We start from the raw sequence: 26,353 nt of genomic DNA on the forward strand, positions 1-26,353 counted from the left end.
GCTTCAAGTGACAACGTTCCTCAGGCATGCAGATCTGTCATCTCCTCCCAGCTCCTGGGCAGCTTTTCTCCCCGTGATGCTTCCCAGTTCCTTTCCTCAGCAGTGCCACCTCTTCCACTGACCAAACTTAATTCAATGAATGCTGGTGAAACTACAGTAGCATCTTTTTTTTTTTAAAGTCCTCTCTTACAGTTTTAGTCTGCCTCATACAATGGGAGAGAAAATAAAAATAAAGTGATTTGGGTACAATCCAGACCTGGCAGAAAAAGAAACACATGGCCCATGAATGTCATCTGAGATTCAATCCATGTCGTATCAGGAGATCACTCTGGCTGAACTCATCGGATAAATGGCCAGCGCCAGCAAACACACACACACACACACACACACACACACACACATACACGCATACACGCTCATGTTCAAACATGGTCATCTGCACCTTCTTATATAAACATCATAACGCATCCTTAACAAACCCCAGGCCATTTTAAGGTAAGAATTTTGGAGTAGCCACATATTCCAAAGGAATTTTGGTTAGCCTACTAAGAAAAAGAAAAGGAGGAATTTTTTTCCTTTGCTAAATTACTTAGTATGTGTAAGTAATGTTAAACTATGTGATTTTTATTTACTGTAAACCATTGCCTTTTCTTATGCTCTGCTCCCCCCAAATAAACAAAGCAAACATAAAACTATCAAAAAGCAAAAAAAAAAAAAAAAAAAAAAAAAAAGCAAACATAAAACCAGCTAATGGTTTTGTTTCCTCTATGAAGTGAAAGGCTTGCTAAAATGTCAAAGCAGTTGAAATAGGTGCCCTCTGCAGATTCTTTAGGTCAAAAATGTAACTTGAGCTCTAGTCTTTTAGCTGGGGATACATTTTAAATTTTCTTTAAAGATTTCCTTTGCCATACTTTTCATTTCACAAGTCTTTTAAATTCCTCGTGCCTTGCCCAGTGGAGTGAAAGTCACCTTAATGAAGAAAGTAGAGACCTAACCACCATGACTTTGGAATAGCAGAGGATCTCAGCTGTAATTCTTTGGCTCAGAACCAGGGTCTAAAACCAGCCATGGGAAAAGCTGCTGACACGGAGCCTGCAATTCCCTCCATGTTTGACTTGCAAAATGTTGACATTATAACACCAGAGAGACCCCAAAATATTTCAAACAATTATGACTTCTTTTCTATAAATATTTTTAAATTGTTTTAGGAGATAAAATAACATATTTTACACTTCTTGTTTTCTTAGTTACTCTGGTTGCCCTCAGCAGCTCACTACTAGGGATTTATTTTTGGCTCGAAGGTCAGGGAGGACATTTTAAGGCACTACTTCTGCTGCTAAACTGTGTTTTCCAAGATGAGTTGCCTGGTAAGTAGGGGAGTTGGCCGCTCTTAAAGCAACAAGTGACTGCGGTATCACAGAATAGGAGAAATGATGATTTCTTTCCTTTGTTGAAGCTCAAGCAAGAAAAAAAATCAAGTACTCACGATGATATTTTAAAAAGTCTCCCACCCTCGTTACGAGCACAGTTTTCTTTCTGGGCAGAAAACTACTTTTCATTCCCTTTCATTTCTCTCCTGTTCCAGTTATTGCCGTGTGAGACCTAAGTTTGAATACATGGCAACTCTTCCAATAGGAAGAGGGTATAAAGAGGGAGGGAGAATTACAGAGATGGCCAAGGAAACTCGTGACTTTGAGTATATTATCCAACTATTACGGGTGTTTCCTCCTTCAGGTTTAGCCAAATGGTAATCACCCAGAGAGTAAGAGGTAAAATTTATTTGCAATCTGCAATTTCCACTCTCAGAGAATATGATTAAGAGGACTTAATACTGAGCTCTGGAAATAGGCTATGATATCCTTCGTCACAGATGAGCTGAGCGATCAGTACGTTAATAATCCTTCAGTGCAATTTCAATCTCTCTCCCGGAGCCTGAGGACCAAGAGACCTGGCTTGCCTTCACCAGAAATGCCCTCAGCATGATTTGCAGCATTTATTTTTGACGTGGAAACATCAGGTGCCAAAGCTGACTACTGTTTTCCTCCTAAAAACATCCCCAGAAACGTCCTCCTGGTTTGTGATTTTAAAGCTACAACAGGTTTTCTGTTTACTTCTACTTAAAACTTACCTCTTTTAATTACATCATCCAAAGAACTTAGATTTAACAAATAAAGTTCAGTGTGGTTTCAAAACACTGCAGGTGGGAATGGAAAAGCAGAACTCACCTTGACTCCCAGAAAAAGCATCACTTGAGCCTGCCACTGCCAAGGTCAACAGCAGCTGCCAGAGATCCATACCTGTAGGACCTGCAATCATACAAAGAGGAATAAGATAAAGCTAAGCAACTAAAAGCAGACTATTTTCATTAAAAATTGTTTAAAGACTGGCTAAATTATGAATGAGTTGACATGCACAGCAGCTCTAGAAGGAATCTTTGTCAGTCTTTCACTGCCCTAGAGTCTCACGTTGTCATACTTTTCATGAGGGCAAACAGCAGGTTGTAATAAATTCTACTTCCGGTGGGTGCCTGCCTCAGGAAATAACATGGACGCTAGAGATTTTCACATCCTGGCCGACAGCCATAGAACCACCACACAACAAATGACCCCCACGCATTGCTTCCATAACAGGGCCAGTGTGGTTCACTTTAATTTGATCTGGAAATAGAAACTCTTCAGCAGTATCACCAAGCAAGGGGCCTTGAGCTGCACAGCCCATACAAGGGAAAACAAAACAACCCACTTCAGTAGTAGTAAATCTTCTCCAGTGTGTGTCCCAGTGAACAAAAGAGCTCAATTAACACTCAAAACACTGTGCTAATGAGCCATCCTAAGGAGGTTTACCCAGAAGGCAGCAGTAAGGAGGTGAGAAGCGAAAGAAAACAAAACACTGGCGCTTCCTAGGTGGCCTCCCCTAGGACACCTGGTGTCCTTGTGCGTTTCAGGAGGAATGTGGTCTCTGAAAGGCCCAGGAATGTGAACACCTCAGACTCTAAGAAGGGTCAGTTTGTGGCTGGGCTAGCCATCTGGAATCTCAAGTGTGGCCACACCTTGAAGCCTTCGGTTTGATGAATGGGGGAGCAGATCAGCATGCCTCAGCTAGCACACACCTTTACCTGGAGGAAATGAAGCTTCTTGGGGATAAATAAACCAGGTGTCCACCTCCTGGATCTCTAAAGAGACAATTCTGGCTGGCTTAAAATGAACTCAGCAGACTGCCCTTTGGAGAGCTGTTGCTACATCTGACGACTAACGCCAACTACTTTAAAGCTTAGCTGCAATATTTCCATGAAATTACAGTACTTTACAAGTCACTCAGGCAAATCTGATCATCATACTGGGAGCTCCACCAGTGTCTCTATTGGACTTATTTTTATTACTGTACATTCTTGACAATAATAAAATAGCCCTTCCGCTACCCCTAACCAAACTGAAACGATGAACACAAATGTTTGTTTTCATGGATAGTGGAATGCTGTGGTCCGGGTAATGGCTGTGTAATTCTGAATAGGTAGTAAATGTCTCACACTCTACACTTTCATTTCTAGACAGGGCATCATTTTTTAAATTCTATATGATTTTAACGTTGTTAAAAAATTCTAAGAAGACATCTCTAGGTGAATGGAATCTCCCCCTGCGTCTGAATATCCAGGTGTAGCCCACATGCATGAGGATGCCCCACGTACGCTGCCCCATGGGGTCATTCATAGGACTGAGTGTGACGGTGTAGATGAACACACTTTGCCAACTGTGAGAGTTCACACTAATGTGAGTTGTGGTTATTATAACACCCATGTTTTAAATTCTTAACCTGGAAGGCTCTGGGCTCATGGCCTTGCACCATCCTCAGCTACTTTCACTGAGCATCTCTCCCAAGGTCCTTTACTCCTAGGTGAACAGGCCATTGTAATCATAGGTTTGAAGTCTCCAGCAGAAATACATAAAAAGGCTAAAAACAAATAAGTTATAGGTTGAAAATGCTATCCTCTGGGTAACTGGATATTTCCTTTTAAATTCTGTTTTACAAGTATTTTTTTAAGGAGGAAAAGCATTGCGGAACAGGATTCTGTATATAGTGCTAGTTTTACTCGCCATCCCTCAACACACCACGTGTCGGGTAAAGAAGCCTCCCTCCTCTGCCACAGGCTCTCTTGATGTTGGGTTGTAACGGTGAGTCCCATTCCCAGGCAACACTGTATGCTCCCCAGCTGAATAAGGATATGAACAGGTTTGCATTTCTCAGAAGGATGCTTCCTCTGGTTTCGAAGTTACCTCTTCGAACTTCTCAAAGAGCCTTGGCAGATGCCAGAGACCAGAGACAAGTGAATTTTGCTTCAGATGAATCGTAGTTGGCGCCCTCCCATCCCCAATCTTCTGAGAGCTGCTGCCTACAAATGAACTTGGCTTCTCCCAAATAAGGAACTGATTATTGCAACAGTTCCTTTATGAGCCAAACACATCTCCACAGAATACATTCTATCTCACAAAACAAATCAGAATCCCCAAAGCAAAATTAACCAGAAACCTGTTTGCACACTCCGACAGCAGAAAAGGAGGTATTTAAAACGGCCATCCTCCCACATAGATGAGAACAGTTCACTGCCAATGAGAGCAGGGCATAGGGACTCCCAACTCCAGGGCTCCAACTAGGGGCGGGAACAGAGAAGAGGATAAAGCAATGTGGCTGGATTCAGTAAGGGCTAAGGGTTTCCTGAGAGACGAACACTCCCAGTGCACAGTTGCTGGCTCGGTGGGGATGACTCCGAAAGCAGTCCCCTTGGCACTCCCCCCCTCTCTTTGCACCCCCATAGTGAACTCTCTTTAGTGCCATCACATGAACAGAACGTTCATTGGCCTGGGCCGATTTGACTGTAAGCTTTCCCCTTCAACGACGCAGGGCGCTGCATGGCAGCTTCTAGATGACAGGGCCCTCTTTTATTAGGTTCCGGAGGAGATAAAATGTCCCTGGGAGAGGACAGACTGCCAACACACAAAGTTTGGAACTTTAATCTATCAGTGATGTGCCAGGTGTGAGCAGGAGAAAATCCCTTTATTTCCTTTTCCTGATATAGTAATCTAACTAGAGGCAGGCATTGTTCAGAGGAATCTATTAAATTGTACCTTAGTCTATTGGGTTTTTAAAGTTCGCAGTATTTTCCTAGGGAAAATCCCTCTCTAAACTTCTAATGATATGTATGCATTCTTTGGCCGTATCCGCATGGCACGATGTTCACTGGGGTGGGGGAAGGAGGAGCTTCTATTTTTGCAGAAGGGAACTCACACCATTCGGATCTCAACGCGCCTGAGGCATTTTGCCGGCTCCCCCTTCCTCAAGGGAGAGCCATTTGAAAAGCCCCGTAACCCAGCTGGCGTGAGTTTTAATTCTGTAAACTGCGCAGCACAGGAGGCCTCCAAATCACAGTGAGGCCAATGATATACTTTTGTTCCTTGGCTATAAAATAGTCCATAAGCACATGAGAAGAGATGGAGATTAAATACACTATTTTTTCCCAACATGTTAAAACCAACTCCAGGCAAAGAAAGCCATTGGTTCCATTCTCTTTAATTTAAAATTAGCAAGCATTTGTTGAACTACTAGTGGCTGCTAGCATTGTACAGGGCACCCTGGAGAATATAAAAGCAATCAAAACCATTGAGAGAGAAATCACTACTGGATTTCAGAGATATCTACACAGAAACGATGAGTAGCAGTCAAATTTAATGTGAAGACAAGACTGTTTTGTGAAGAATCCCCACGTCATCTTTATTAAAAGTAACCTTTAAAAAGTATATGAAGCCATATAGGAAAAAATGTGATCATATCTGGTTAGTAATTTGGCAGAGACAAAACGAACCACTACCCAAAACTACCTACACCCTCTGATTCTCTGATCTGTATCAAGTACTTAAAAGGAAAATGGTCAAAAGCATCCTTAGAAGTATGATGTTAGCATTTTAATAAGTGGGAGGAGTAAAATAATAGATTTAGGAGCTTGTAGTTCTGTTACGACCAAGTAACGAAGAATAGCAAAATGGCAGCTGAATTGATCAGAAATAAGAAGTTTTCTCAAATGTCTGTTTTAGTGATCCAGTGATTCTGCTATGGAAAAAGCGAGAGCTGATTTTAAAAATCCCAACAGAAACAGAGTTGTTTATATTGCAAAACCAAGACTCCAGGTAGATAACCTAATAAATGTGTACTTTCTAATGCTAGTGTTGATTACTAATGAAATATTGCAAAACTGAATCTCATTGATTTCCTGGTGAAGCTTTTCTAAGAACTCAGCACTGAAAAAGGAAGAAGCTCATCCAAAAGGGTATTTGAAATGATCCATTCTAATTAGCTTCAGGCATTTATTTGAACAGTTTGTATCTGGAGTTCATGTTATTATCCACTTTTTGGTGGTGGCCATTTGAAAATGGGTCAGACACAAAATGCCTTAGGTCAATTTATCTCCTTCTATCAGTGAGGGAGAAGAAATTCACAGACATTATTGATACCATTACTCTCGCTGAGATTTCTCTCCTCGCAGGGATCCAGTGGGGAATATAGGACGGGAAAGTAGTTTAAATGTGTACGGTATGAGGGGAAAAAAAAAATTGGGGAATGGTATATATAATACGTCTCCATTTTTATAAAAAAACAAAAAATAGAGCATATATGGTCACCTGTGCTGACCAGTTCAGCTACAACCGGTCACCTATAGCTACTGAGTACTTGAAGTGTGGCTAGTGCAACTGAGGAATTAAATAAGCTAAATTTTACTTAATTTTAATTAAATATTTCAATTAAACATTTAATTAAGTATATTAAGAACAGATTGTGTATGTAAACCTTTTTCAGCTGTACATTTTATAAAATCTAAGTACAGATCAAGTATTTCTGATGAAAAGTTAGGATCTAAGTTGAGATATGCTGTAAGTATAAAATATACATGGATTTTGAAGGCTTGGTACAAAAAAGGATGCAAAATATTTCAATAACGTTTATGTTGACTATACGTTAAAATTGTAATTCAGATTGTTGAATAAAATATTAAAAACTAATATCCCCCATTTCTTTTTTTTAAAATGTGACTAGTAGAGAATTTTAAATTACATACGTGGCATTATATTTTATATTTCTATTTGACAACATTTATATATACACTTTATGGCTTATATGTTTCTATCTGCATTCAGAAACATTAGACTGTTACAGGAGCATATTTGTTTTCCTAACAAAAACAATACACAAAATAAAACTGTATATTTGTAGTGACATATGAAATCATTATGGTTATGTTTTCAGAGGTCTTCCCAAATGCAGAATGATGGGGATAAAAGATTCACGGAAGACTTAGGTAAGATTATATTTATAGAAGTTTTTTTTAGGGTATGCAGTGTGCCTTTGTTTACCTTTAGAATGTGACAATTCACATTGTATCTCTCTTTGAGGCACAGCCAGTGGTGTACTAATATTTAACAATTGTCTCTCTGGAATAATAATTTTAAAAGGGCCATGATTTGTAGCATTTGCCAATCTCTGTGGTATAAATACCTCCACCAAGGCTGATTTTAAGCTACCAAGTCGCTTAACACGGATTCACTGGATCACTGACATCACTGAATGTGGATTCACAAGCCAGTATGAGCTGGACCCAGCACACCACCAGCTGGGGAAGTAAATGATATTCTCTAGGCTCCAGGTGAGGTAACAGGTACAAAGATTAAACAATCTGCTGACATTGACACAAGAGGTAGGAGACATTGCTACTTAGTGAACCCTGGACACTTGATTTCATTTGATGCCATCTGTTCCACTGTCAGATGGTCACATTTAGTTAATAATCATTGACAGACACTTTCCCAGGTCTGTAGAAATTACCATCAGACTCTACCTCAGATGTTATCCTTGCTCTTCACCTATAGAGAGGGTGAGCTTAGGGGTTCAGGGCACAAGTTGTGGATCAGGTTCAAATCCTGGCTTTACCAAACCTCAGGTTACTCATCTCTAATATGGAGACGATAATATTATTCCTCTTTTCATGAGAAAATCAGGAGGCAACTGAATGAGGTGTTGATTCAAAGCACTTGGCCTGCCCTCTGCATATATCAATACTAGCTATTTATTACACTTTCTGATACTAGTGATTAAATAGACCGTTTTAGGTTTCTATGGGATTGGGAATGGGGCCCTCATTGTATGTCCTGGAAAGGAAGTCTAGGGACATGGTAAAGCAATCAGCCACAATACGTGAGCTCCACTCTTCAATCAAGCACTTACATCACATGAGAGTCCAGGGGAGGGGAAGGCTCATCATGATGTAATGTGTACATCTCCCAGGATAAGGCAGGAATGCTGATCACGTCTGCTTAGGTGTACAGGCAAATTGCACACCTTCTACATGGAGGCCCAAGTGTGGGGGAATAATCCAGAGGCTGATTTTTCCCCTAATCACTATCTCATCTACTGTAAGAAAATTATACGCTGCTGCTACTGGGTCCAGATCATTTGTTTTGTGAGTCATGGATTTCTAGAGCTGACAATTGGGTAGATGAATTCCAACAAATAAGAGGCTTGGTTTGAAGCCAGGACTCTTCCTGTGAGAACACAGAGAAGGCAGCTGGGTTATAGGAGCCTGGGTCTCCACCTCTTCCTTTCCAGGGAGTGAAAGAATAAGGGCCATTTCAACACCAAATGCTTGGTGCTTCTCCTACCTTGGTATGTGCGTGGGCATTCTGTTGGGAGTGGGCCTTTCTTGGTGCATGGGGCATTCTGTTTGAAATCAGTAGGACCCAGTGGCACTTTGAAACACCTCGCCACAAAGCTAGACCAAACTCACCCAGCCTGATTTACCTGGTGCATTCACTGATGCATGATGCAGGTGTAACTCTTACATGGAAGAGAAAATCAATGGCATAGGTGGGTGCTTATTTGAACAATATGTTCTGTTCCTTTTTATATCTTACAGCATTGCACCTACCAAGTCATTGTTTTCCAAAATAGAATTTGAAAAAGCAAACCTCTTACTGGATTTCTGCTATCTCTCTTTCCACAAGTGACTTTTTTTTTTTATGATCTAATATTTTATTACTGTGATAGATCACATAGAACACGGAGAATGTACCTTAAACAAAGTTGAAGATGTTGGAGTTTCTTCCAAGATGCTCAGATGGAAGTATAGGCTTTGTTTTACCTGATTTAACAGGAAATAGATGAGCTATTGAAGATCTCACAGAAGGAAGTTTTCAGGTAACAAAAACATTCAGTATCTTGATGAGATTATAACCTGACAATGATTACTACAATAACTCCAAGTACTGAAGGAGTCACTCACATGCCCAGATTATATATAGAGCAAAAGTTGGAAGAAACTCTTTTTTTCCTTTTATCAAGTCCAAAGTGGTGAAGTTGTTCTTTTAGGGTAAACAAGTTGGGAAACCAAGAGTGAGGCAATGTGCTCTCCTGGGAAAAGCATTGCTAGAGAAGGAGTCAGCAATCCTGTGTCCTGAACACAGCCCAGCATCACCTGATGTGGCGACTCGGGCAGTCACTTCATGACTGTGGGTCTGTCTCCTCACCTACACACCATACCAGACTTCTGTGATATGCCAAACCCCGCGCAGTGCAACATAATGAACAGCCGCCAGGGACAGAGGACTTCTCCCATCCTGCTGCTGCTGGGCTCCCCGTCTTTCTCCTCCTCTAGCTGTGAGCAAACTGGGGGCAGTAGCTGTGTGTCACTCACTCTTTTATCCCCAGCAGCTAGCCCTGGGCCGCACAGAGTAGATGTCCCCTCCAAAGTCTGCCAAGGAATAAGTGTGCTGAGTGCCTTATTACTTCATTCGTTCCTTGCAAGAGACCCTCATTTTAAAATTGAGGAAATGAAAGTTTAGAGGAGCTTTGAGAAGTTAAGGGGATCCCGCAAGCTGAGACGGAATACTTCTGGGTCGGGATTGGAACCGTCTCCAAGGCCTGCCTGTCTTTGCCTCTGCCTTCCCATGCTTCTTTGAAAATGCTAAACCAGGTCGACTAAACACACAAGTAGAGTACCAGTGAGGCAGGCCAAACTACAGAGAACAAGAAAAAGAGAGAGAGGAAAATCTGGATTTGCATTATGGACAAGGGTAGGCACCACAGTACTTCCAGTACTTTGGGCCTGTCAAGGACGGTGATAATTCGTAACTGCTGACATTGCAGTTTCTTTAGGAGCAGAATTGTTTAAGGGACATTCATCTCTCTGTCTTAGAGCCTCCAAGAGCACATGGTCTACTTTCGGGTACATTACTTAAGAGGTATGAAGTGTGCCCTTTCCATGACATGGGGGCATCCCCCTGCCTCCTTTGAGCCTATATTATAAATAGAAAGAAGTCTATTTGGCCAGACTGACTGGCTGCCAGATAGATGGCAAACACGGGGCAGATCAATGTCACGTCTCATCGCCAGGAAGTTTACAATACACCACTTCACTCTTCAAGATCACAGAAGGTGTAATAGCTTGGCATGGACCATTCACTGTTAACTGCTTTAATAGAACATGTTCTCAGGAAGAGAAATGTCTCACCGAAATATAATGCCAGCCACAGATGCCAGTCGTATGTGTAATTTAAAATTTCCTAGTAACCATATTAAGAAATAAATTTTAATTATATACCCTATTTAACCCAATATATACAAAATATTATCACTTCATCATGCAGTAAATATGAAAAGTATTGAAGTATTTCATACACTTCTTTTTCATAATGAGTCTTTGAATCTGGTGTGTATTTCACACTCACAGCACATCACAACTGGCACCAGCCACATTTAAAGTGCTCAAGAGCCATGGGCAGTGAGTAGCTACCCCATTGGATGGTGCAGCTCTGAGACACTGAGATTGGGGAGGTCCATGCATCCAGCTCCTGGCTAGTGCAGAATGTATCTGTGTTTATTATTGCTCATGAGCAGACCAAACCGCTGAGAAGAGACCTTTCAACTTATTTTGCAAGGTCTAATAGTTTCTTAAAGTCCTAGAAAGAATTTTGCTACTGAAGCGAGAAGCAGGGAGTTCCAGACCTTAACGTTCATTTTGCATATAATTACTGAGCACTGAACTCTACAAATAATTAAACCATAAACCCAGCACCAGATCTGTCACTAGGTATGGGACTTGAAGTGAATCATTTCTCACCCTCAGCCTCTTTATTTCCAAAATAGTATGTTGGGAGCGTATCAATAGTTCTCAGCCTTGGTTGTGTATTAGACCTTAGAAATAAATGCCCTGGCTTTACCACAGGTAAACTGAGAATCACTGACCTAATGCAAATCAAATTTGCTATGATTTTGAAATCTGTGAAAATAGAGCCCATCTGCCCCAAGCAGCCTCAGCTGGGTGAGGGGGAGAGAAAAACATCATTCTCCCCCATTTAGCCAACCAATAAATGTATTTTTTGTAACACAGAACCTTCTAAGCCAAGGGGTTGAAATGCTGAAATAGGAAGGTAGGATCAGAAAATATTATCCTACGAAATTGCAAATGAAAAGAATATGTGTAAATAGATGAAACCAGTCATCCACAGATATGATCACTCCAATAAAGACAAGACATCATTTCAAAATGTTGCTGATGAGACTGGATAGGCAGAATGCTAAAGAGGTTCCCCCCCACCCCCAGATTATCTTCTCTGGTTATTCAAACATTAACCTAGGTATTGCTCTGGCGGGACTTCACAGATGTAATTAAGGTTACTAATCAACTGACTTTAAAATAGGGAGATTATTCTGGATTGTCTGTGTGATTAAACGTAATCACATTAGTCTGTAAAAGCAGGAGATGTGCAGAAGGGGAAGTCAGAGATGTTAGAAACTTGAGAGGGACTTATCCTGCTGTTGCTGGAGGGGCCATATAGGAAGCATGAGATGCAGTGCAGGCAGACTCCAGGGGCAAAAACGGGCTCCCAGCTGACAGCTAGCAAGGAAATGGGGATGACAGTCCTACAACAACAAGGAACTGAATTTGGTCAACAACCTGAATGAACTTGGAAGCAAATTCATTCCCAGGACCTCCTGAGGGTAATGCAGCCCTAATGACAGTTTGATTTCAGCCTTGTGAAATCTGAGCAGAGAACCCAGTTACACCAGCCTGTGTCCAGACTTCTCACTTACAGAACTGTGAGCTAATAAATGGGTTTTTATAAGCCTCTAAATTTAAGGTAATTTGTTTTAGAAGCAATAGAAAATGAATACAGTCTTTAAAAGCCTGTTATAGAGCCTGAGGTTGACTTCTTAAACATCAATCAGGAAGACAACTATCCAGCCATGACTGAAACGTAGCCATAAGGAGAGGGGATTTTTAGCAGAGCACAGAAATTTGGAGGCAGAAGGGACTTTAGAGATAATCTAGTCTAATCAATTAATGTTTGATGAAGAATGCTGAAAAAAATAATTTATGGCTTTGTCTCATCCAATTACTTGGGACCAACGAGAATGTCCCAATACAGAGACAGGTACAATAATCTTTCAGAGCCTGCTGACGCTCTCCCTTGAGGGCCGCACAGTTCCCTCCATTGCGACTCTACAATTGCCACGTGACCTTCTGATTCTTTTCTTGTTTTCTGGGCTCTCTCTCTTTCTGGAAAACTAATACAATAACCAGCTGAAATGAAACTGCTTCACAGCTGAAATGGAGAATAAACAAATGTATTGGCATTCTGGTATATTGGCCCATCTCACGAGGTTGGCGAGTGTAAATTGAGCCCCTAGAGTCTAATCACCTCTGGGTCAGTTGATGCAATTTATATTCGAACACATAAATCTGGACACAAGTTGACCCCAGGGAAAGTGAGAAAGCCTGAGAGATCCTGTCTAAATCAGTTTGCTGGCCTTGCTTCTCATCTTAACCTCAGGTCAGACAGGAAATTAAAAACAGACAATGTGTCAATGTGAAGGTCAATCAAAATCAAGGTCAAAATCTACGAAAGACTGGGGTCAGGAGAAGATAAGGACGAGGAGCATGTATTTATGGAGGAAAAGGTCGTGTGGAAGGGAGAAGGACAGGCTATCTTTACATTTCCCTGTAAATCTAACATCTTGGCTCAGGAGAGCTTGTTTTCAGTCCTCCTGAATTAAATGTTCAATTCCCAGGAGCCTTATGTTTACCACCCTAAGGGACCACCACAGCATAACTCTGGAACCTGTAACTCAATGACCTGGCCGTGTTTCTCCTAAATCAGTTGGCTGGTGGAAGACGGTTGGAAAAAGCAGGCTGAGCCAAACCCTGAACTGCTATTGATTCAAGAAGATTGTCCACCTATCCAGAAGTCAAAGGAACAGACACTAAAATGGTTTTCATTGCATTCTGTTTGAGAGAAATCAGTTATTTCACATCTTGGAGAACAGTAATAAAACATTCATCTTCCCATCAAACTGAAAAGTGATTCAAATGAATTTTTCCACTTTCAATCACTTGTGATCATGTTACCAGTCAAAACTTTACTTCCAAATGGGGAAGAAAAGCTACAGGGAATCCCCAAGGTGGCAGTTTACTCAGAGCGTCATGTAAATGTTAAAGAACCAGAGGGCAGGTGCCTCAGACACAGGGAGATAGTCACCTGGACGCCCACAAGCGTCTGAAATCATTCCTGTCTAAACTGAATGAACTCACATCTCCTACCTGCCCCCAGTCCCCACCTCATGAACAAACAGCTTCATCTCATACATTTTCTAACATGTTTAATGAGATTAGGGCTCCCCAGCTACCTGTTACTCCAACCCCATCATGTGTCACTTGTCACCATGAGGGGGTGATTCAACCTCAGAATTGTCTCTGGACTGTATCTCCTCCTCCCCCAATGCTCACCACACTTCTCTAGACTTAAAACAGCCTCCTTCATGGCCTCTATTCCTTTACCTTCAAGGCTGCTGCCGGACAAATCCCCAATTTATCTGCTCTTCAAAAGCATGCTCCAATATCACTACCTCCATGAAGCCTTCTACACTCCCCTGAGACTGACCTGTTCATTCCTCTACTATAAAATGTGCCCTGACATGGAAGTCACAAGGTGACGAACCCCTGTATGTGGAATAAATGAGTCCTCAGTGCCTGTGCTGCTGTAGGTTTCCTCAGGGCAAGACACAGACCTTCTTCATCTGTTTATCACTCTGCGCCCACTCCCACCAAAATGCCTTGCAGGATTTGATGAGTGAAGAGATATGTGCACTGTGTGTGTGTGTGTGTGTGTTTGGCGGGGGGTGGGAGGGAATGTTGGTGGGTGTAAGGTAGCTCAGAGGCATTAGAAGTTCTTTCCCCACCTCAAGAATATCCACATCATCACTCAGCTTTGGGAGAAGTTAGTTTGGGTAAAAGAGAGCAGACGGTAATTTAGAGGTTAGGGGATGGGCCTATATAACCTGAGAGCGCTGGATACAGGTGCAAGAGATTTGCACAAAGGCAAAGAAGGTCACAGTTACTCAAAATTCTGCCGAGGATCTACCTGAATGGCTGCTCATGCCAAATAAAGGCTGCACTGCTCCTCTGGAAGGCGGGAGAACTCAGGTTCCCATAGGTCAGCCTTCCCCGTCCGTGTCTTACCCTCAGTCCCCTCAGAATCCCCAGCCAATCTCCTCTCTACTTTTGCAGGAGGGACAAGCAGAAAAAGTCAAGAGAAAAAGAAGGAAGTTGTGTGCAGGTGGCTTTCTGCTTCCCTTTTACCATCTGCATAGGACAAACACGAATCACAATATTTTTCCTTCGAAAATTATTTCCCATGCTCGCTAGATTATATTCTTTAAACTGAAACTTAGTTTAAATAAATGGCTTTCCTAGTTTCTCTATTAATCAGAATGTCTGGAAGCCTGAGGTTGGGGGTCGGGGGGACCACTGGGGAGACAGAATCACAATCAGAGAGCCCGGCAGCTGGATGGGGCCCTAATGACCATGTTACCATAAAGGTCTCACTTTACAGATGAGGTGAGCAAAGCCTAGAGGGATGAAGTGACATGTACAAGATTCCACTGCTGGTTACAGCCGAGCTGGGAGCTGCATCCAGGCCTCCCGTCCCCAGTCCAGTGGGTTTCTCAGTACTCCCCATCGTCTTCAACCTGTCACTCTATTGTCAAGGAGCAAAAAGCCAACTTACCCTCAGGCTCACACGTGCTGTCACATCTAATGTCATTTATCGTTAGACATTCAGTACAAACAAATCCTAACAAGTGCGGACATGAGGTGAGCTGGGCTCTCCTGGCCTTCCCCAGCTCCACAGGAGCTGAGCTCCCCTGGCCACCTTCTTTGAAGTAGGACAAGAAGCCCTAGAATAACCCAGAAACGGAATTTACTCACAACCAGCCCTCAAGTCTGGACCAAGCTGAGCCTAAATTTCCGAGAATAATCCTGGTTAGAACCTTGCAAAAATCTATTCTCCACACTGACACCACAGTGATCTCCTTCAACTGCAGCTCAGCAGCTTCTGTTTCAAACTGTCCAGTATAAGTGACAAACCCTTAACAAGGTGCCTCCAGCCCTGTGTGGTCTGATCTGGCCTCCTTCACCTTTCCATGCCCATCTTCCACCATCTCCCCAAACCTCCCCCTTTCCTCTGTCCATGGAGGAATCTTCTCAGAAGGTTCCAGGCTGTTCACACCTTCAGCCCCTCTGCCTCCTGTCCTCTTCCCACTTCATCCATCTCTGCCACTCATTCCCGAAGACTCAGCTCAAGGTCACTTCAACTTAAATGTATTTCGAGCAACGACCTCCACTCCCTACCGGGGGAAGTTAGGTGCCCCTCCTCTCTCCTTGCCAAACCTCTATCATAGCATCGTGAGATGCCCACTACTTTCTTATCTCTCCCCTGAGGGTCATCTCTGTATCCCCTACTACCTCGCAGTACCTAACACGCTCAGCTTGAAATGAATTGTTGCAGAAACGAACAGAGATCCCTTGACCTTAAAATCGATGTTTTAAGGGGGTAGAACACGTCCTTCTGTTGAAAGTTCAGCTGAATGCTTTTTAACGACATAGAATAAGTGATGTTTCCCATCACATCAGGCACCATGGGATAGCTTTCATTGGGTATGCAGGAAGGAACCCGAAACATCGGAGTAAACCAGCCAAGATATACGGCTAAAAATACAAAAAGACATAGTCTTAATTTTCCTTTTCTTCAGTGTGCTGACAATCCCCAAGACTTTAGAAAACCTGGAATAAAATGCAAAACAAACATGCAATTGTGGTGTCACTTCTTCTTTACGATACTCTTCTAAACTATAAACTGACTGTTGAAATGTAAAACATAGGCCAGAATTAAAACCCTGAAATGTCTCCTGAGTGCAAATTATCATCTCTGTCGACTTTCTCAAAAGGTACCAGATTCTTATATGCGCAGAAAATGGACTTCAAAGACCCAAATTATATCTTAATGGTGATCAGACAGGGAGGAAGGCAGTCTGAGGCTTTGCCTAATCAGAGTATTTTATAAGCTGCAGGACAAGAGAAAGAAGTTTCGCTCAGAGTACAGGGAGAAGAGTGGAGGAGGAGAGCAAGGAGGGAGCAGGGAGAAATGAAGCCAGAAGAGGGAAGAATGAGGTGGGAGGAGAAGGAAAGCAACCAGCTAAGCCAAGTTGGAGCTTTACATCTAAAAAGCACACAAGCAAGGTTAAAAAAAAAAAAAAAAAAAAAAAAGAGAGAGACCTGACTCTCAACCTTTTAATCAAAGTGAACAAGAAGGGAAATACTAACCACCAGTCCGGCAGATATTCCTGAAATAGAGGCTGGATTTTCGTATGGTTTCCTCCAGGCTTTATGGCAAGAACTTTTAAATTTCCTTTTTCATTCAGTCATGTATGCAAGCAGACCACACTATACTAATTTGGTTAAAATTGGCGGAGAGGGTGGGGGGTGAAGGAGGAATACGGTAAATGCTTCTTGGTTACCGCTTGGCACGTTAGATTCTTGGTCTTGCTGCTTTCCCATATAAACCTTCGCAAAATCCTCCCCAAATCAATTACATTTTCTCCCTCTTCCTCCCTCCCTCCCAATCTCTCTCTCTCTCTCTCTCACACACACACACACACACGCACGCACACACACACACACACACCCTGGTACCAGAAGAGCAGATTAAAGCACACAGCCCATTGCCTCACATAACGAATCCCCTGACCTTTGCCCAGTGCTTTTCTGGGCTCTGCCAACTGAAGTGAAGGCCAGGCCTGGGCTGGAGTCTCATGAGACCCATCACGATGGAGCCAGCCAGGCCAGCTGAGAAGGCCACGCGTTAGAAACTGACAAAGGCTATGAACTGGAAGGGCTGAAAAAAGTGACAGGCTTATCTGAATCTAATCCCTCGACTAAGGAGTTCAAGAAGGGAAGCTCCAGGAGGGCAGAGGTGCCCATCATCGTGTTTACTGGTCTCTTACTGAAGTATCCCAAGTGCCCAGAGTGTAGAAAGTTGAATATTTGTTAAATGAAGGATAAGTGATTGAATTTTAAAACATTAGTGCCCATTGGAAATCCTAACATACTTAACTTTAAATGTTTAATCATAGTATCAGTGGCACAAAGTAGTTGACTAGAAAACTGTTAGCACCATCTACACATTCATTGTAGGATATTTTGGTAGATCGGGCAGGAGGACACAGCACTTAGATTATGTGGGGTTTGTTTCTTTCTAGTTACCTTGTAGTAGAGAGAAGTAGGTCTAAGAAAAAAATACCCCAAACCAAATAAAAAGCTCAAAACACTAACCATCTAGTAAATTGCATACACGAGCAACCCAAGAAACAGAAACACTGCTCTCTAGCTCTGCAGCTTCACCAGATTTCTTGTAGCTTCTCACGGGTTAGAACAATCGCAATGATTCCCATCACTGAGTGTGGGCTGAGCTGCGGCACACACACAAGGCTACGTGACTATTATTCCTGTGTGACCAACAGTCCTGTCCATGCTTCCCACAAAAGAAGACTGTTCATGATTGATGACCACAGTAGGAATTAGCAAGGCCTAAAAGACTCCCTCTGCCTGGCTGGCTTTCCTATGTTTGTGTGCAATGAACCATTCTGTGACATGCGATACATACAAAGCCCTTTAACATAAAGAACCCTCACAGGGGAACGTTCATTCGAATAGAGGAGTTAACAATGACTAGATTTGAGACTCTCACTGACTGTGAGTTGGTGGTTTATTTTGGATGTGTAGAAACTGCCTCTCTGACAGATGTTTCCAAAGCTAAACTCAGAGGTCCATAGATATCTCATCCCCAAACCTTGTTTTCCTCTTGAGTCTGCAACACAAACCAGAAATCTAGGAGTTACCTGGATAGCTCCTCTACCTCTTCTGCCCCCATTTCATCCGTCAGCCTTACCCCTTCGGTATCTTTTGACTTCATTCCACTCCCTTTATCTTCTCTACTGCTACTGCCAAGTCCTAGCCATGATCTCTCACTTAGACCTTAGGAATGGCCTCTTAACAGTCACTTGGGCTTCCTCCAATCCAGTTTTCACACAAAAATTACATTTTGAAACAAATATGATCATGGCATCCCTCTGAATAAAACATTCAAATGACTTGCCTTGTTCATAGGATCAATACCACAAACCATAATATGAATAGTTACTAGTTGTCCCCCAGTACTCACTCTCCGCACTTTCAGTTAGTAATAGAATCCAGTGAAAGATGACACTTCACAGCCCACCTTGCAGCCACCAGGACGCGAGAAGCGGCATAAGCATCTTTCAGGAAAACGTGTATCCCTTTCGCCTCCCCTTCTCCACTCCCACTGGCTTGATGGTCTGGATCACCAAACACATGCATGAGGGCATCTAAATCTGTGGAACATTTCTGGAACTCACTATGAAGTTGGATCTCAGATAATGAGCTTGTTTAAACACTGGTAAAGGACCAACTAGTCAGTGGTTTTTTGACCAGGCAGCCCAGATCTTTCTAGCTTATTCTTGAAAGAAAAATTTTGTTTCACCGAATTTTTCAGGCTCAACTGAAAAGAAGTGGGAAAGAGTAATCGCACAAGACATGTAAAAACATAAGCTGAAATTTTATCCTCAATACCTAAACAGAAAGAAAATTTACCCGAGCACATGACATTTTGATCTGGATTTTTTTTATGGGCCTTAAGAGATACTCCTTCCTTTTCTAAGAGAGTTATGAATCCTAGTGTGCTAGAACCAAAAGTATTTAGAACTTTAGAATTTGTGAGTAGTTTTATTTAGGGAATTATTAGGGCCCACAGAAATAACCATCCTCAACAGACAAATGATATTTTGGTCTATTCAAGAAAACAGGTGATACTCTGTCCAATCCTATCCCAAACCAAATTTCCAAACCTCAAAGTTATTAGGGGATTTATTGAATAAATAAAAACAGGCAATAAATAATGGTTACACAAAGAGTAGGGAAGTGTAGGGCCTTAGGGAAAGGATCTTTCTAGGTTTTTGTACCCAGCCCTCCCAAACCAAGCTGTATACTGAGCAATGTATTCTGAAATGGTGTTAGTAGGACAAACAGGGGGCTTTCTGCTTCAAACAGAATTTTATTCATAGAGACTTCATATTTAGATATTTATACCTAGAGCGTGAGCTAAATAGAGACTAGTACATGATGCTGGTTTGCAAAATGATCATTTTCCCCAGAGCCAATTTTGATGATTTTTTCTGATTATAAATCTACAATACTTGTTTTGTAGAAATTTGATAAGTATTAACATAACGTAAAACAAATTTTAGATTCCTTTTCTGTCACTCTCCTTCTAAGAGAGTTTCTTAAAAAAAAGTTGAAAACAGGCCCCAATGCAAAAAAGTTGTTTTTTATTTTTCTTTTTGCATTTAACATTAGCGTCTCAAATATCTGCCAATTAGATTCCCACTTGTTCTAGGAAATGCAGCTTTTAGCAATTCTTCGTTGATTCAAATGAAATCAACCTGGGTCAGCTAGTATTAACTGATTAGATTGAGAATGAAGTCCCAATACCAATGGCAGACCAATAATAAGTGCTTGAAATTAAATGTTGGGTGACCGACCCAGGCAGATTCTATCTGCTTGGAAAGGTTACAAGTAAGAGGAGGGGGAGCTTGGGGACATCATGAAGAATCCATGAAGGATCCATGATGTATTGAGAGAGAGAGACAGGAGGATGACGGCACAGCAACAGAGATCTGGTATCATTATAGTAAGTCCCCATTAGATGGAGTTACATGGAAACATCCTCTCCGTTGCTGGCTGAAAAAGCATAATCCCCACCCAACCCCAAAGCAAAACCAAAATAAAAAACTGAACATAAAATGTAATGGATGCATTAATTAACATTCCATCATATGCCTATTTAGGTGCCAGTGCTTTTCAAACTGAGAGTTAACCTACAATTAGGCTGTGGGATCAATTTAGTGGGTCAAATCCAGCTTTGTTTGTCAATTTGTTTAAATGAATGTAATGGAATGGTGCTATGGACTAAACATTTGTCCCCCTTCACTTAAATTCATATGTTGAAATCTAGTCCCCAGTGTGATGGTATATGGAGGTGGGGGCCTTGAGGGGATTAGTTCAGAGCCCTCATGGTTCCAGAGAGCTTTCTCCACCTTCCTGCCATGTGAGGACACAGCAAAAAGACAGCTGTCTGTGAACCAGGAAGTGGGCTCTCACCAGACGCTGAATCTGCCAGCGCCTTGATCTTGGACTTCCCAGCCTCCAGAACTGTGAGAAATAAACTTTTGTTGTTTATAAGCCATTGAGTTTACGATATTTCAATCAGCTTGACTTTGCCAAGCTGATATCAGACTACGCTTAGGCTTTTAATCCTTGATTTTGAACCAGCTGCATGATACAGTATATTAACCTTAAAAATAACTTTAAAAAATAACCAGGGCCAGAAGTGCAGCCAATGTGCAAGTTTACACTTTGTACTTCCTCCTCTGTGTCAAATACTTCAATGGTAGGTTTATTATTTTTTAAAATTAAGACAGTAGTACTGGAAAATGTGAAAGAGCAATTATAAGCCAAGGAGGGCAGATTGAGAAGCTCCAATATACATATGATGGGAGTTCCAGAAGAAGAGAATTTAACTCAACTGCAAAGAATAAGTTTTGGAAAAGGTTATTATGTATAATTTTATAAAATTAAAGAATGAAGTGAGTTTTCAGATTAAAAGCAAATGTAATCATTGAGTAGTATAAATAAAAAGTAAATCCACTCTAGGGCATCAGGACAAAGAAAAAATCTTTAAAAGTTACTTTAAATAAGAGGCAGATTACCTAGTAAGAAACTCAAATGGACAGGTAGAAGATTTTCTCTCAGCAACAGCAGATGCCAGGACACAAATTAAAACCTTTAAAGTGGTAGAGAACCATCTATTCAGAATTTGATACCCAGCTAAGCTCTCCCTAAGTCTTCTGTGTGGGCGGGGACAGGGCAGGAGGTGTACGAAAACTGAGAGTTTACTATCTAAAGATTCTAATTTAAATAATTACTGAAGGAGCTATTTTGCAAGAAGACAAAAATCTTAAATAAATGTTGAAGTTTTTGTCTCTTTAAAAAGAAAGAGCCTCTTCCAATTACTCTAGTTATACTGTAGCTATTGACCCATTTCTCTGCTTCCCTTTAAAGTAAAACTTTTTGAAGGAATTGCATTATATTTTTATTTCCAATTCATTTTTGTCTATTTTCTTAAACCCACTGAAATCAGACTCCACTCCCCACCACTCCTATTAAATAGCTTTTGTCCTGGTCTCTAATGACTTCTATTACATATTGCTAAATCTAGTAGCTATTTCTTAATCATCTCATTTGACCTGTTAACAACATATGACACAGTGGCCTACTCTTTGAAATACTATCTTAGTTTGATATTTGGACACCATTCTCCATTGATTCTCCCACCCTACTGGGCTCTTTATCTTGGTCTGTTTTGCTGTGTCCTCTTCATTTTCTCAACCATATAACACTGGAATACCCCTAAGTATATTCCCTACTTCTCCTCTCCTCTTTTCCCTATCTACACTTACTCCCTAGGTGACCTCATTCAACGTTATGACATTAATATCATCTATGATTATGTTCTCCAAATATATAACTTCAATTCAAATCTCTTCTTGAACTACAGGCTCATATAGCCAATGACTAATAATACCCTTGGATGTTTGATAGGAATCTCAAACTTATGAATCTATACCCAAACTTCCGGTTTTTACCCTCCTAACCTGCTCATTCTGCAGTCTTGGTCATTTCAGCAGTATCACCCCCTCATCCTTCCAGATTCTCAGGCCTTTTACTCATACCCCTGATCAATCCATCAACTAATCCTCTTAGATATACCTTCAAATTATATCCAGAATGGGATCACTTCTTACCATCCCCATCTTTATCTCCCTCATCCAAGCCACCAACATTTCTCATCTGGATTATGATAATAATTTCTTAATTGGTCTACATGCTTCTGGTCTTGAATCTCCTTATCTCCAAATACATAAGCCACCAACACAAGATCTTGATCTCACTAAAACAAGAACATATCAATTCTTTGTTCACGACCCTCTGATGGTATCCCATCTCACTTAGAGTAAATGCCAAAGTGCTTACAATGGTCTGAAAGTCTTGTTGGATTTCCCTCAACCCTCACCCCCACTCTTACTCGCTATCTCTGCCGCCATTGGCCACCATACTTTTTTTGCTCATTCTGCTCCAACAACACTGGACTCTTTGATGTTTCTTGATGCCCTCATGCAGCATATGCTGTTTTCCCTGCATAGGGTACTTTCCTCCCAGACTTCCTTCAAGTATCCATTCAAATATCACTTTATCTGTGAGCTCTTTCCTGATAACCTACATCAGTAATAAACCTTATGCTCTTATTTTTCTCCATAGCACTTGTCTTTATTATATAGCTAGTTAATGTTTTTTCTCTCTCCTCTTACTAGAATATCAACTATATGAGTTCAGGGACTTTGACTATCTGTTCACTGCTGTATCTCCAAGTACCTATAACGATGGCAGGCCAATAGAGGGCATGCATTAAGGATTTATTAGATAAATAAATAAATGGTGAGGAAAAAAAAAAAGATAAAACCTGATGGCTAATTCAACTAAATATTGCTTGTAAAAACAATATTGACCACATTTCCTATGGATCAAAAAAGAGGGAAAATAAATTTAGGCAATAAAGATATGGGAGATAGTAGACATCTCAAAGGACAACTAAAATGTACTAGATTTTCTACTTTGTTAGAAGGATAGATGATGCATGTGAAATGGGAACACTAATGGTGCTTGATGCGGGAGTGAGCAGCCTGACTGAGGGGTATGTGAACACATGGGCATGTGGGGAGCACTGACGATGTGGTCATTGCAGCTTCTGCTGCCTTAAGAATCAGTGGGTGGTGCTGGGACCCACACCAGGGAGGACTGAGGGGTGTCACACCCCACCAGAGAGCCGAGGAAGGGAGAGAGAAGCTGAGCCTGATCGCAACTCTTAGAAAAGCGACAGTCTGCACAGAGTTTAAAAAATAGGAAAAGGAGATGTTTTAGGCTTATGTTCTGGGGATGTTTTCATTCTCAATAGGCAGGAAATGGAGAATCCCTTTTCCTAGGTAATGACTATATTTGAAATAAAATGAAAGGCAAACCTTTGCATGTTTAGCTTTTCAAAGAAACATTTCTGAAAAGTAATTATTTAAATCAATACCCATAAAAAGCAAGTCTACCAAAATATGTTTTAAGACTTTAAAAAACAAAACAAAAAAGACATAGTAATACATACAATTCAAGTAAGATTTAGACCAGAAACGCAAGGCTAGTTCATTATCAGAAAGGTCAATATATTATCAGAAAGATCAATATGATCTTCAGCACTAATAAGCTAAAAGAGGCAATCAAATGGTTACTCTAACATGCAGAAGACCACTATTAATAATTTATACTTATTTATAATAAATTCTCTTAATAAACTAGACTTAGAGAACAGTTCTCTTAATCTGACAAAAAAGAGGTCATCCCCAAAACTATACCTAGTAGCATACTTCAAGTGAAATTTTGGAAGTACTCTCACTATAATGAAGTACAACATAAAAATGCTTATTATAAAGGCATAGTATTTACATGGCATGGTATCTTGTAAGGATAGGGAAGTTGAGATCAACAGAAAAAAAAGCGTATATGAGAAAAGCATATATAGAAAAGTCCAAAGCATATATGGGATCTTAGTATACAACAGAGAAGACAGTAAAAACAATGGAGAAAGAATGGGGCTTTTCAGTAAATGCTGTTGGGACTAGTTTTTCATATGGGAAAAAAAGATTCATGCTTTACACCATACACTAACTCATTAACTTCACATAAATTAAAAGTCTACATTTTTAAAACAAAACTTTCAGAAGTAAATTAAAACACTTTAGAGTATAGGAGGAGTTAATATAAAATATAACCATGGAGGAGAAAATGATTTCTTAAGCAAGGCACAAAAAGCAGAATAAAAGAAATTTAACTACATCAAAAATTTCAAGTTGTTTGTGCTAAAAGATGCCAAGTTTGGGATTGACATGTACACACTGGTATACTTAAAAAGGATAACCAACAAGGACCTACTGCATAGTACAGGGAACGTTGCTTAGTATTATGTAACAATCTAAATGGGAAAAGAATTTGAAAAAGAATACATACATGTATATGTATAACTGAATCACTTTGCTGTACACCTGAAACTAACACAACATTGTTAATCAACTATACTCCAATGTAAAATAAAAAGTTAAAAAATTACAATGGAATCAACAGATGAGAGGCAAAATTTTCCACATGTATAACAAAGGATTAGTTACATATATATGAATGTATATTATAAAATATAAACGTATACTACGATACATATACATTAGGATCACACATATACACACGTTTCTATAAATCAATAACGAGAACAGACAAACAAATGGACAAAGAGTAGAAATAGATAAGTTAGAGAAGAGGAAATCCAAATGGCCCTGTAAAAAATGATGTTCAATTTCATAAATAATGAGTCATGAAAATTAAAACAGTGAGATTCATATCCATCATCCATCAACTAGCAAATAATTAAATCTGATAATAATCAAGTGCTGGCAGGGACCTGGGCAAGTGAGGGTTCTCACATATTGCTGGTACTAGTATAAATTGGTTGTGCAATTTGGAGAGCAATTTGGCAATATCTCAGACACAAAAATGCACATACCCTATGACATGACAAACCCACTGATATGTACTCCAGAAAAGCTCTATCACATATGTCCTAGGGGAAATGTCCTAGGGGATATTTATTTCAGTATTACTTATTTTGGTAAAACAATTGAATCAATTCAAATTCCAATCAGTGTGGGAATGGATAAATAGTGATAGTTTCATAGATGAAGTAATATACAGCAATTTAAACAAATGAACTAGGGTACTATAACAAGTTCTGAAAACAAAATGTTTGGTAGTAAAAGTAGCAATTGCCAGAGTACCACATTCCACCCCTAAAGTAAAAAAAAAAATGTACTTGAAAAATATGCAAATAATTTGGCTCATGTATGTAATAAGCATGTTTTATATGTGTAGTAAAATTTAAAAGTATAAAAAACAGGATTGTGCAACTGCCAATACATGACAGTTGTGTCCTCTGGAGTGGTAGAGAGCAGAGTGAGACTGGGGAAGGTAAAACTGGGGACTTCACATTTACTTGGATAGCTTGTTTCTTTACAAACAACAGTTTGAAGCAGGTATGGGGAAAATGTTTACATTTGATGGGTGACAGGTACATGGGCATGTATTGTAGCATCCCTAGTACATTAAGAAAATAACAATATAAAACAAAGTAAGTCAGAGAGCCCCAAATCTACATCCCTGCCCAGAGTCAAAAGTGACAAGCTCATTAACTATTACACAGATGGAAAGCTAAAGAGAGGTTCTGATGACTTTCCACACATAGGGTATCCATCCCTGTGACAACACTGAGAGGGGAGGGCTGGAATGGTTACTCAGGTCGGTTCAAGTCACTGAATCCATGACTGTCACCCTCACATCCATCCCACTTACCCCTTAGCCGACTTGTATGAGGAGGAAGGGGAGCTTTCTCAATCCCAGCCTCCAGGCTGAGAAACATTTTCTTCCCAGATTCCAGAGAAAAGCCACAGAGTGGACCTTCCAAGAAGAAAAGCAAATCACATGTGATGCTGCACAGGCCAGGTCCTGTCACAAGGCTTCTGAGAGGTCTGGTGCCAGCAGAGGCTGATGAAAGCGCAGAAAGCTGTATTCCTCACTAGCCTTCAAGAAGGATGCTAATTTGAGTGCTTCAGTACTCCAGTGAAAAACTATCTGATTTAGGGGCGTAATGATTAATAAATGGTTCTCAATCTCTCTCCCTGGAAGTCACACATACAGGAT

At 40.7% G+C, this 26,353-nt stretch overlaps 1 protein-coding gene across 4 annotated transcripts in view; it reads right to left on the reverse strand.

Moving 5' to 3' along the window:
• Positions 1-26,353, reverse strand: part of GHR (growth hormone receptor) — a gene marked incomplete at its 5' end in the record, with an annotated part of 277,380 nt that overhangs the window by 158,846 nt on the left and 92,181 nt on the right. For 2 of the 4 annotated variants that reach the window (XM_082454515.1, XM_082454517.1), the window contains one exon: positions 2,226-2,306. In XM_082454515.1, coding sequence (XP_082310641.1) covers positions 2,226-2,295 — 70 coding nt within the window. Of the gene's footprint in view, positions 1-2,225; positions 2,317-16,696; positions 16,904-26,353 lie in introns of those variants that run through there. The other 2 variants (XM_082454516.1, XM_082454514.1) reach the window with 2 other exon arrangements.

The sequence above is a fragment of the Balaenoptera physalus genome, assembly GCF_965194825.1.
Source record: "Balaenoptera physalus genome assembly, chromosome: 3".
NCBI classification, from domain to species: Eukaryota; Metazoa; Chordata; class Mammalia; order Artiodactyla; family Balaenopteridae; genus Balaenoptera; species Balaenoptera physalus.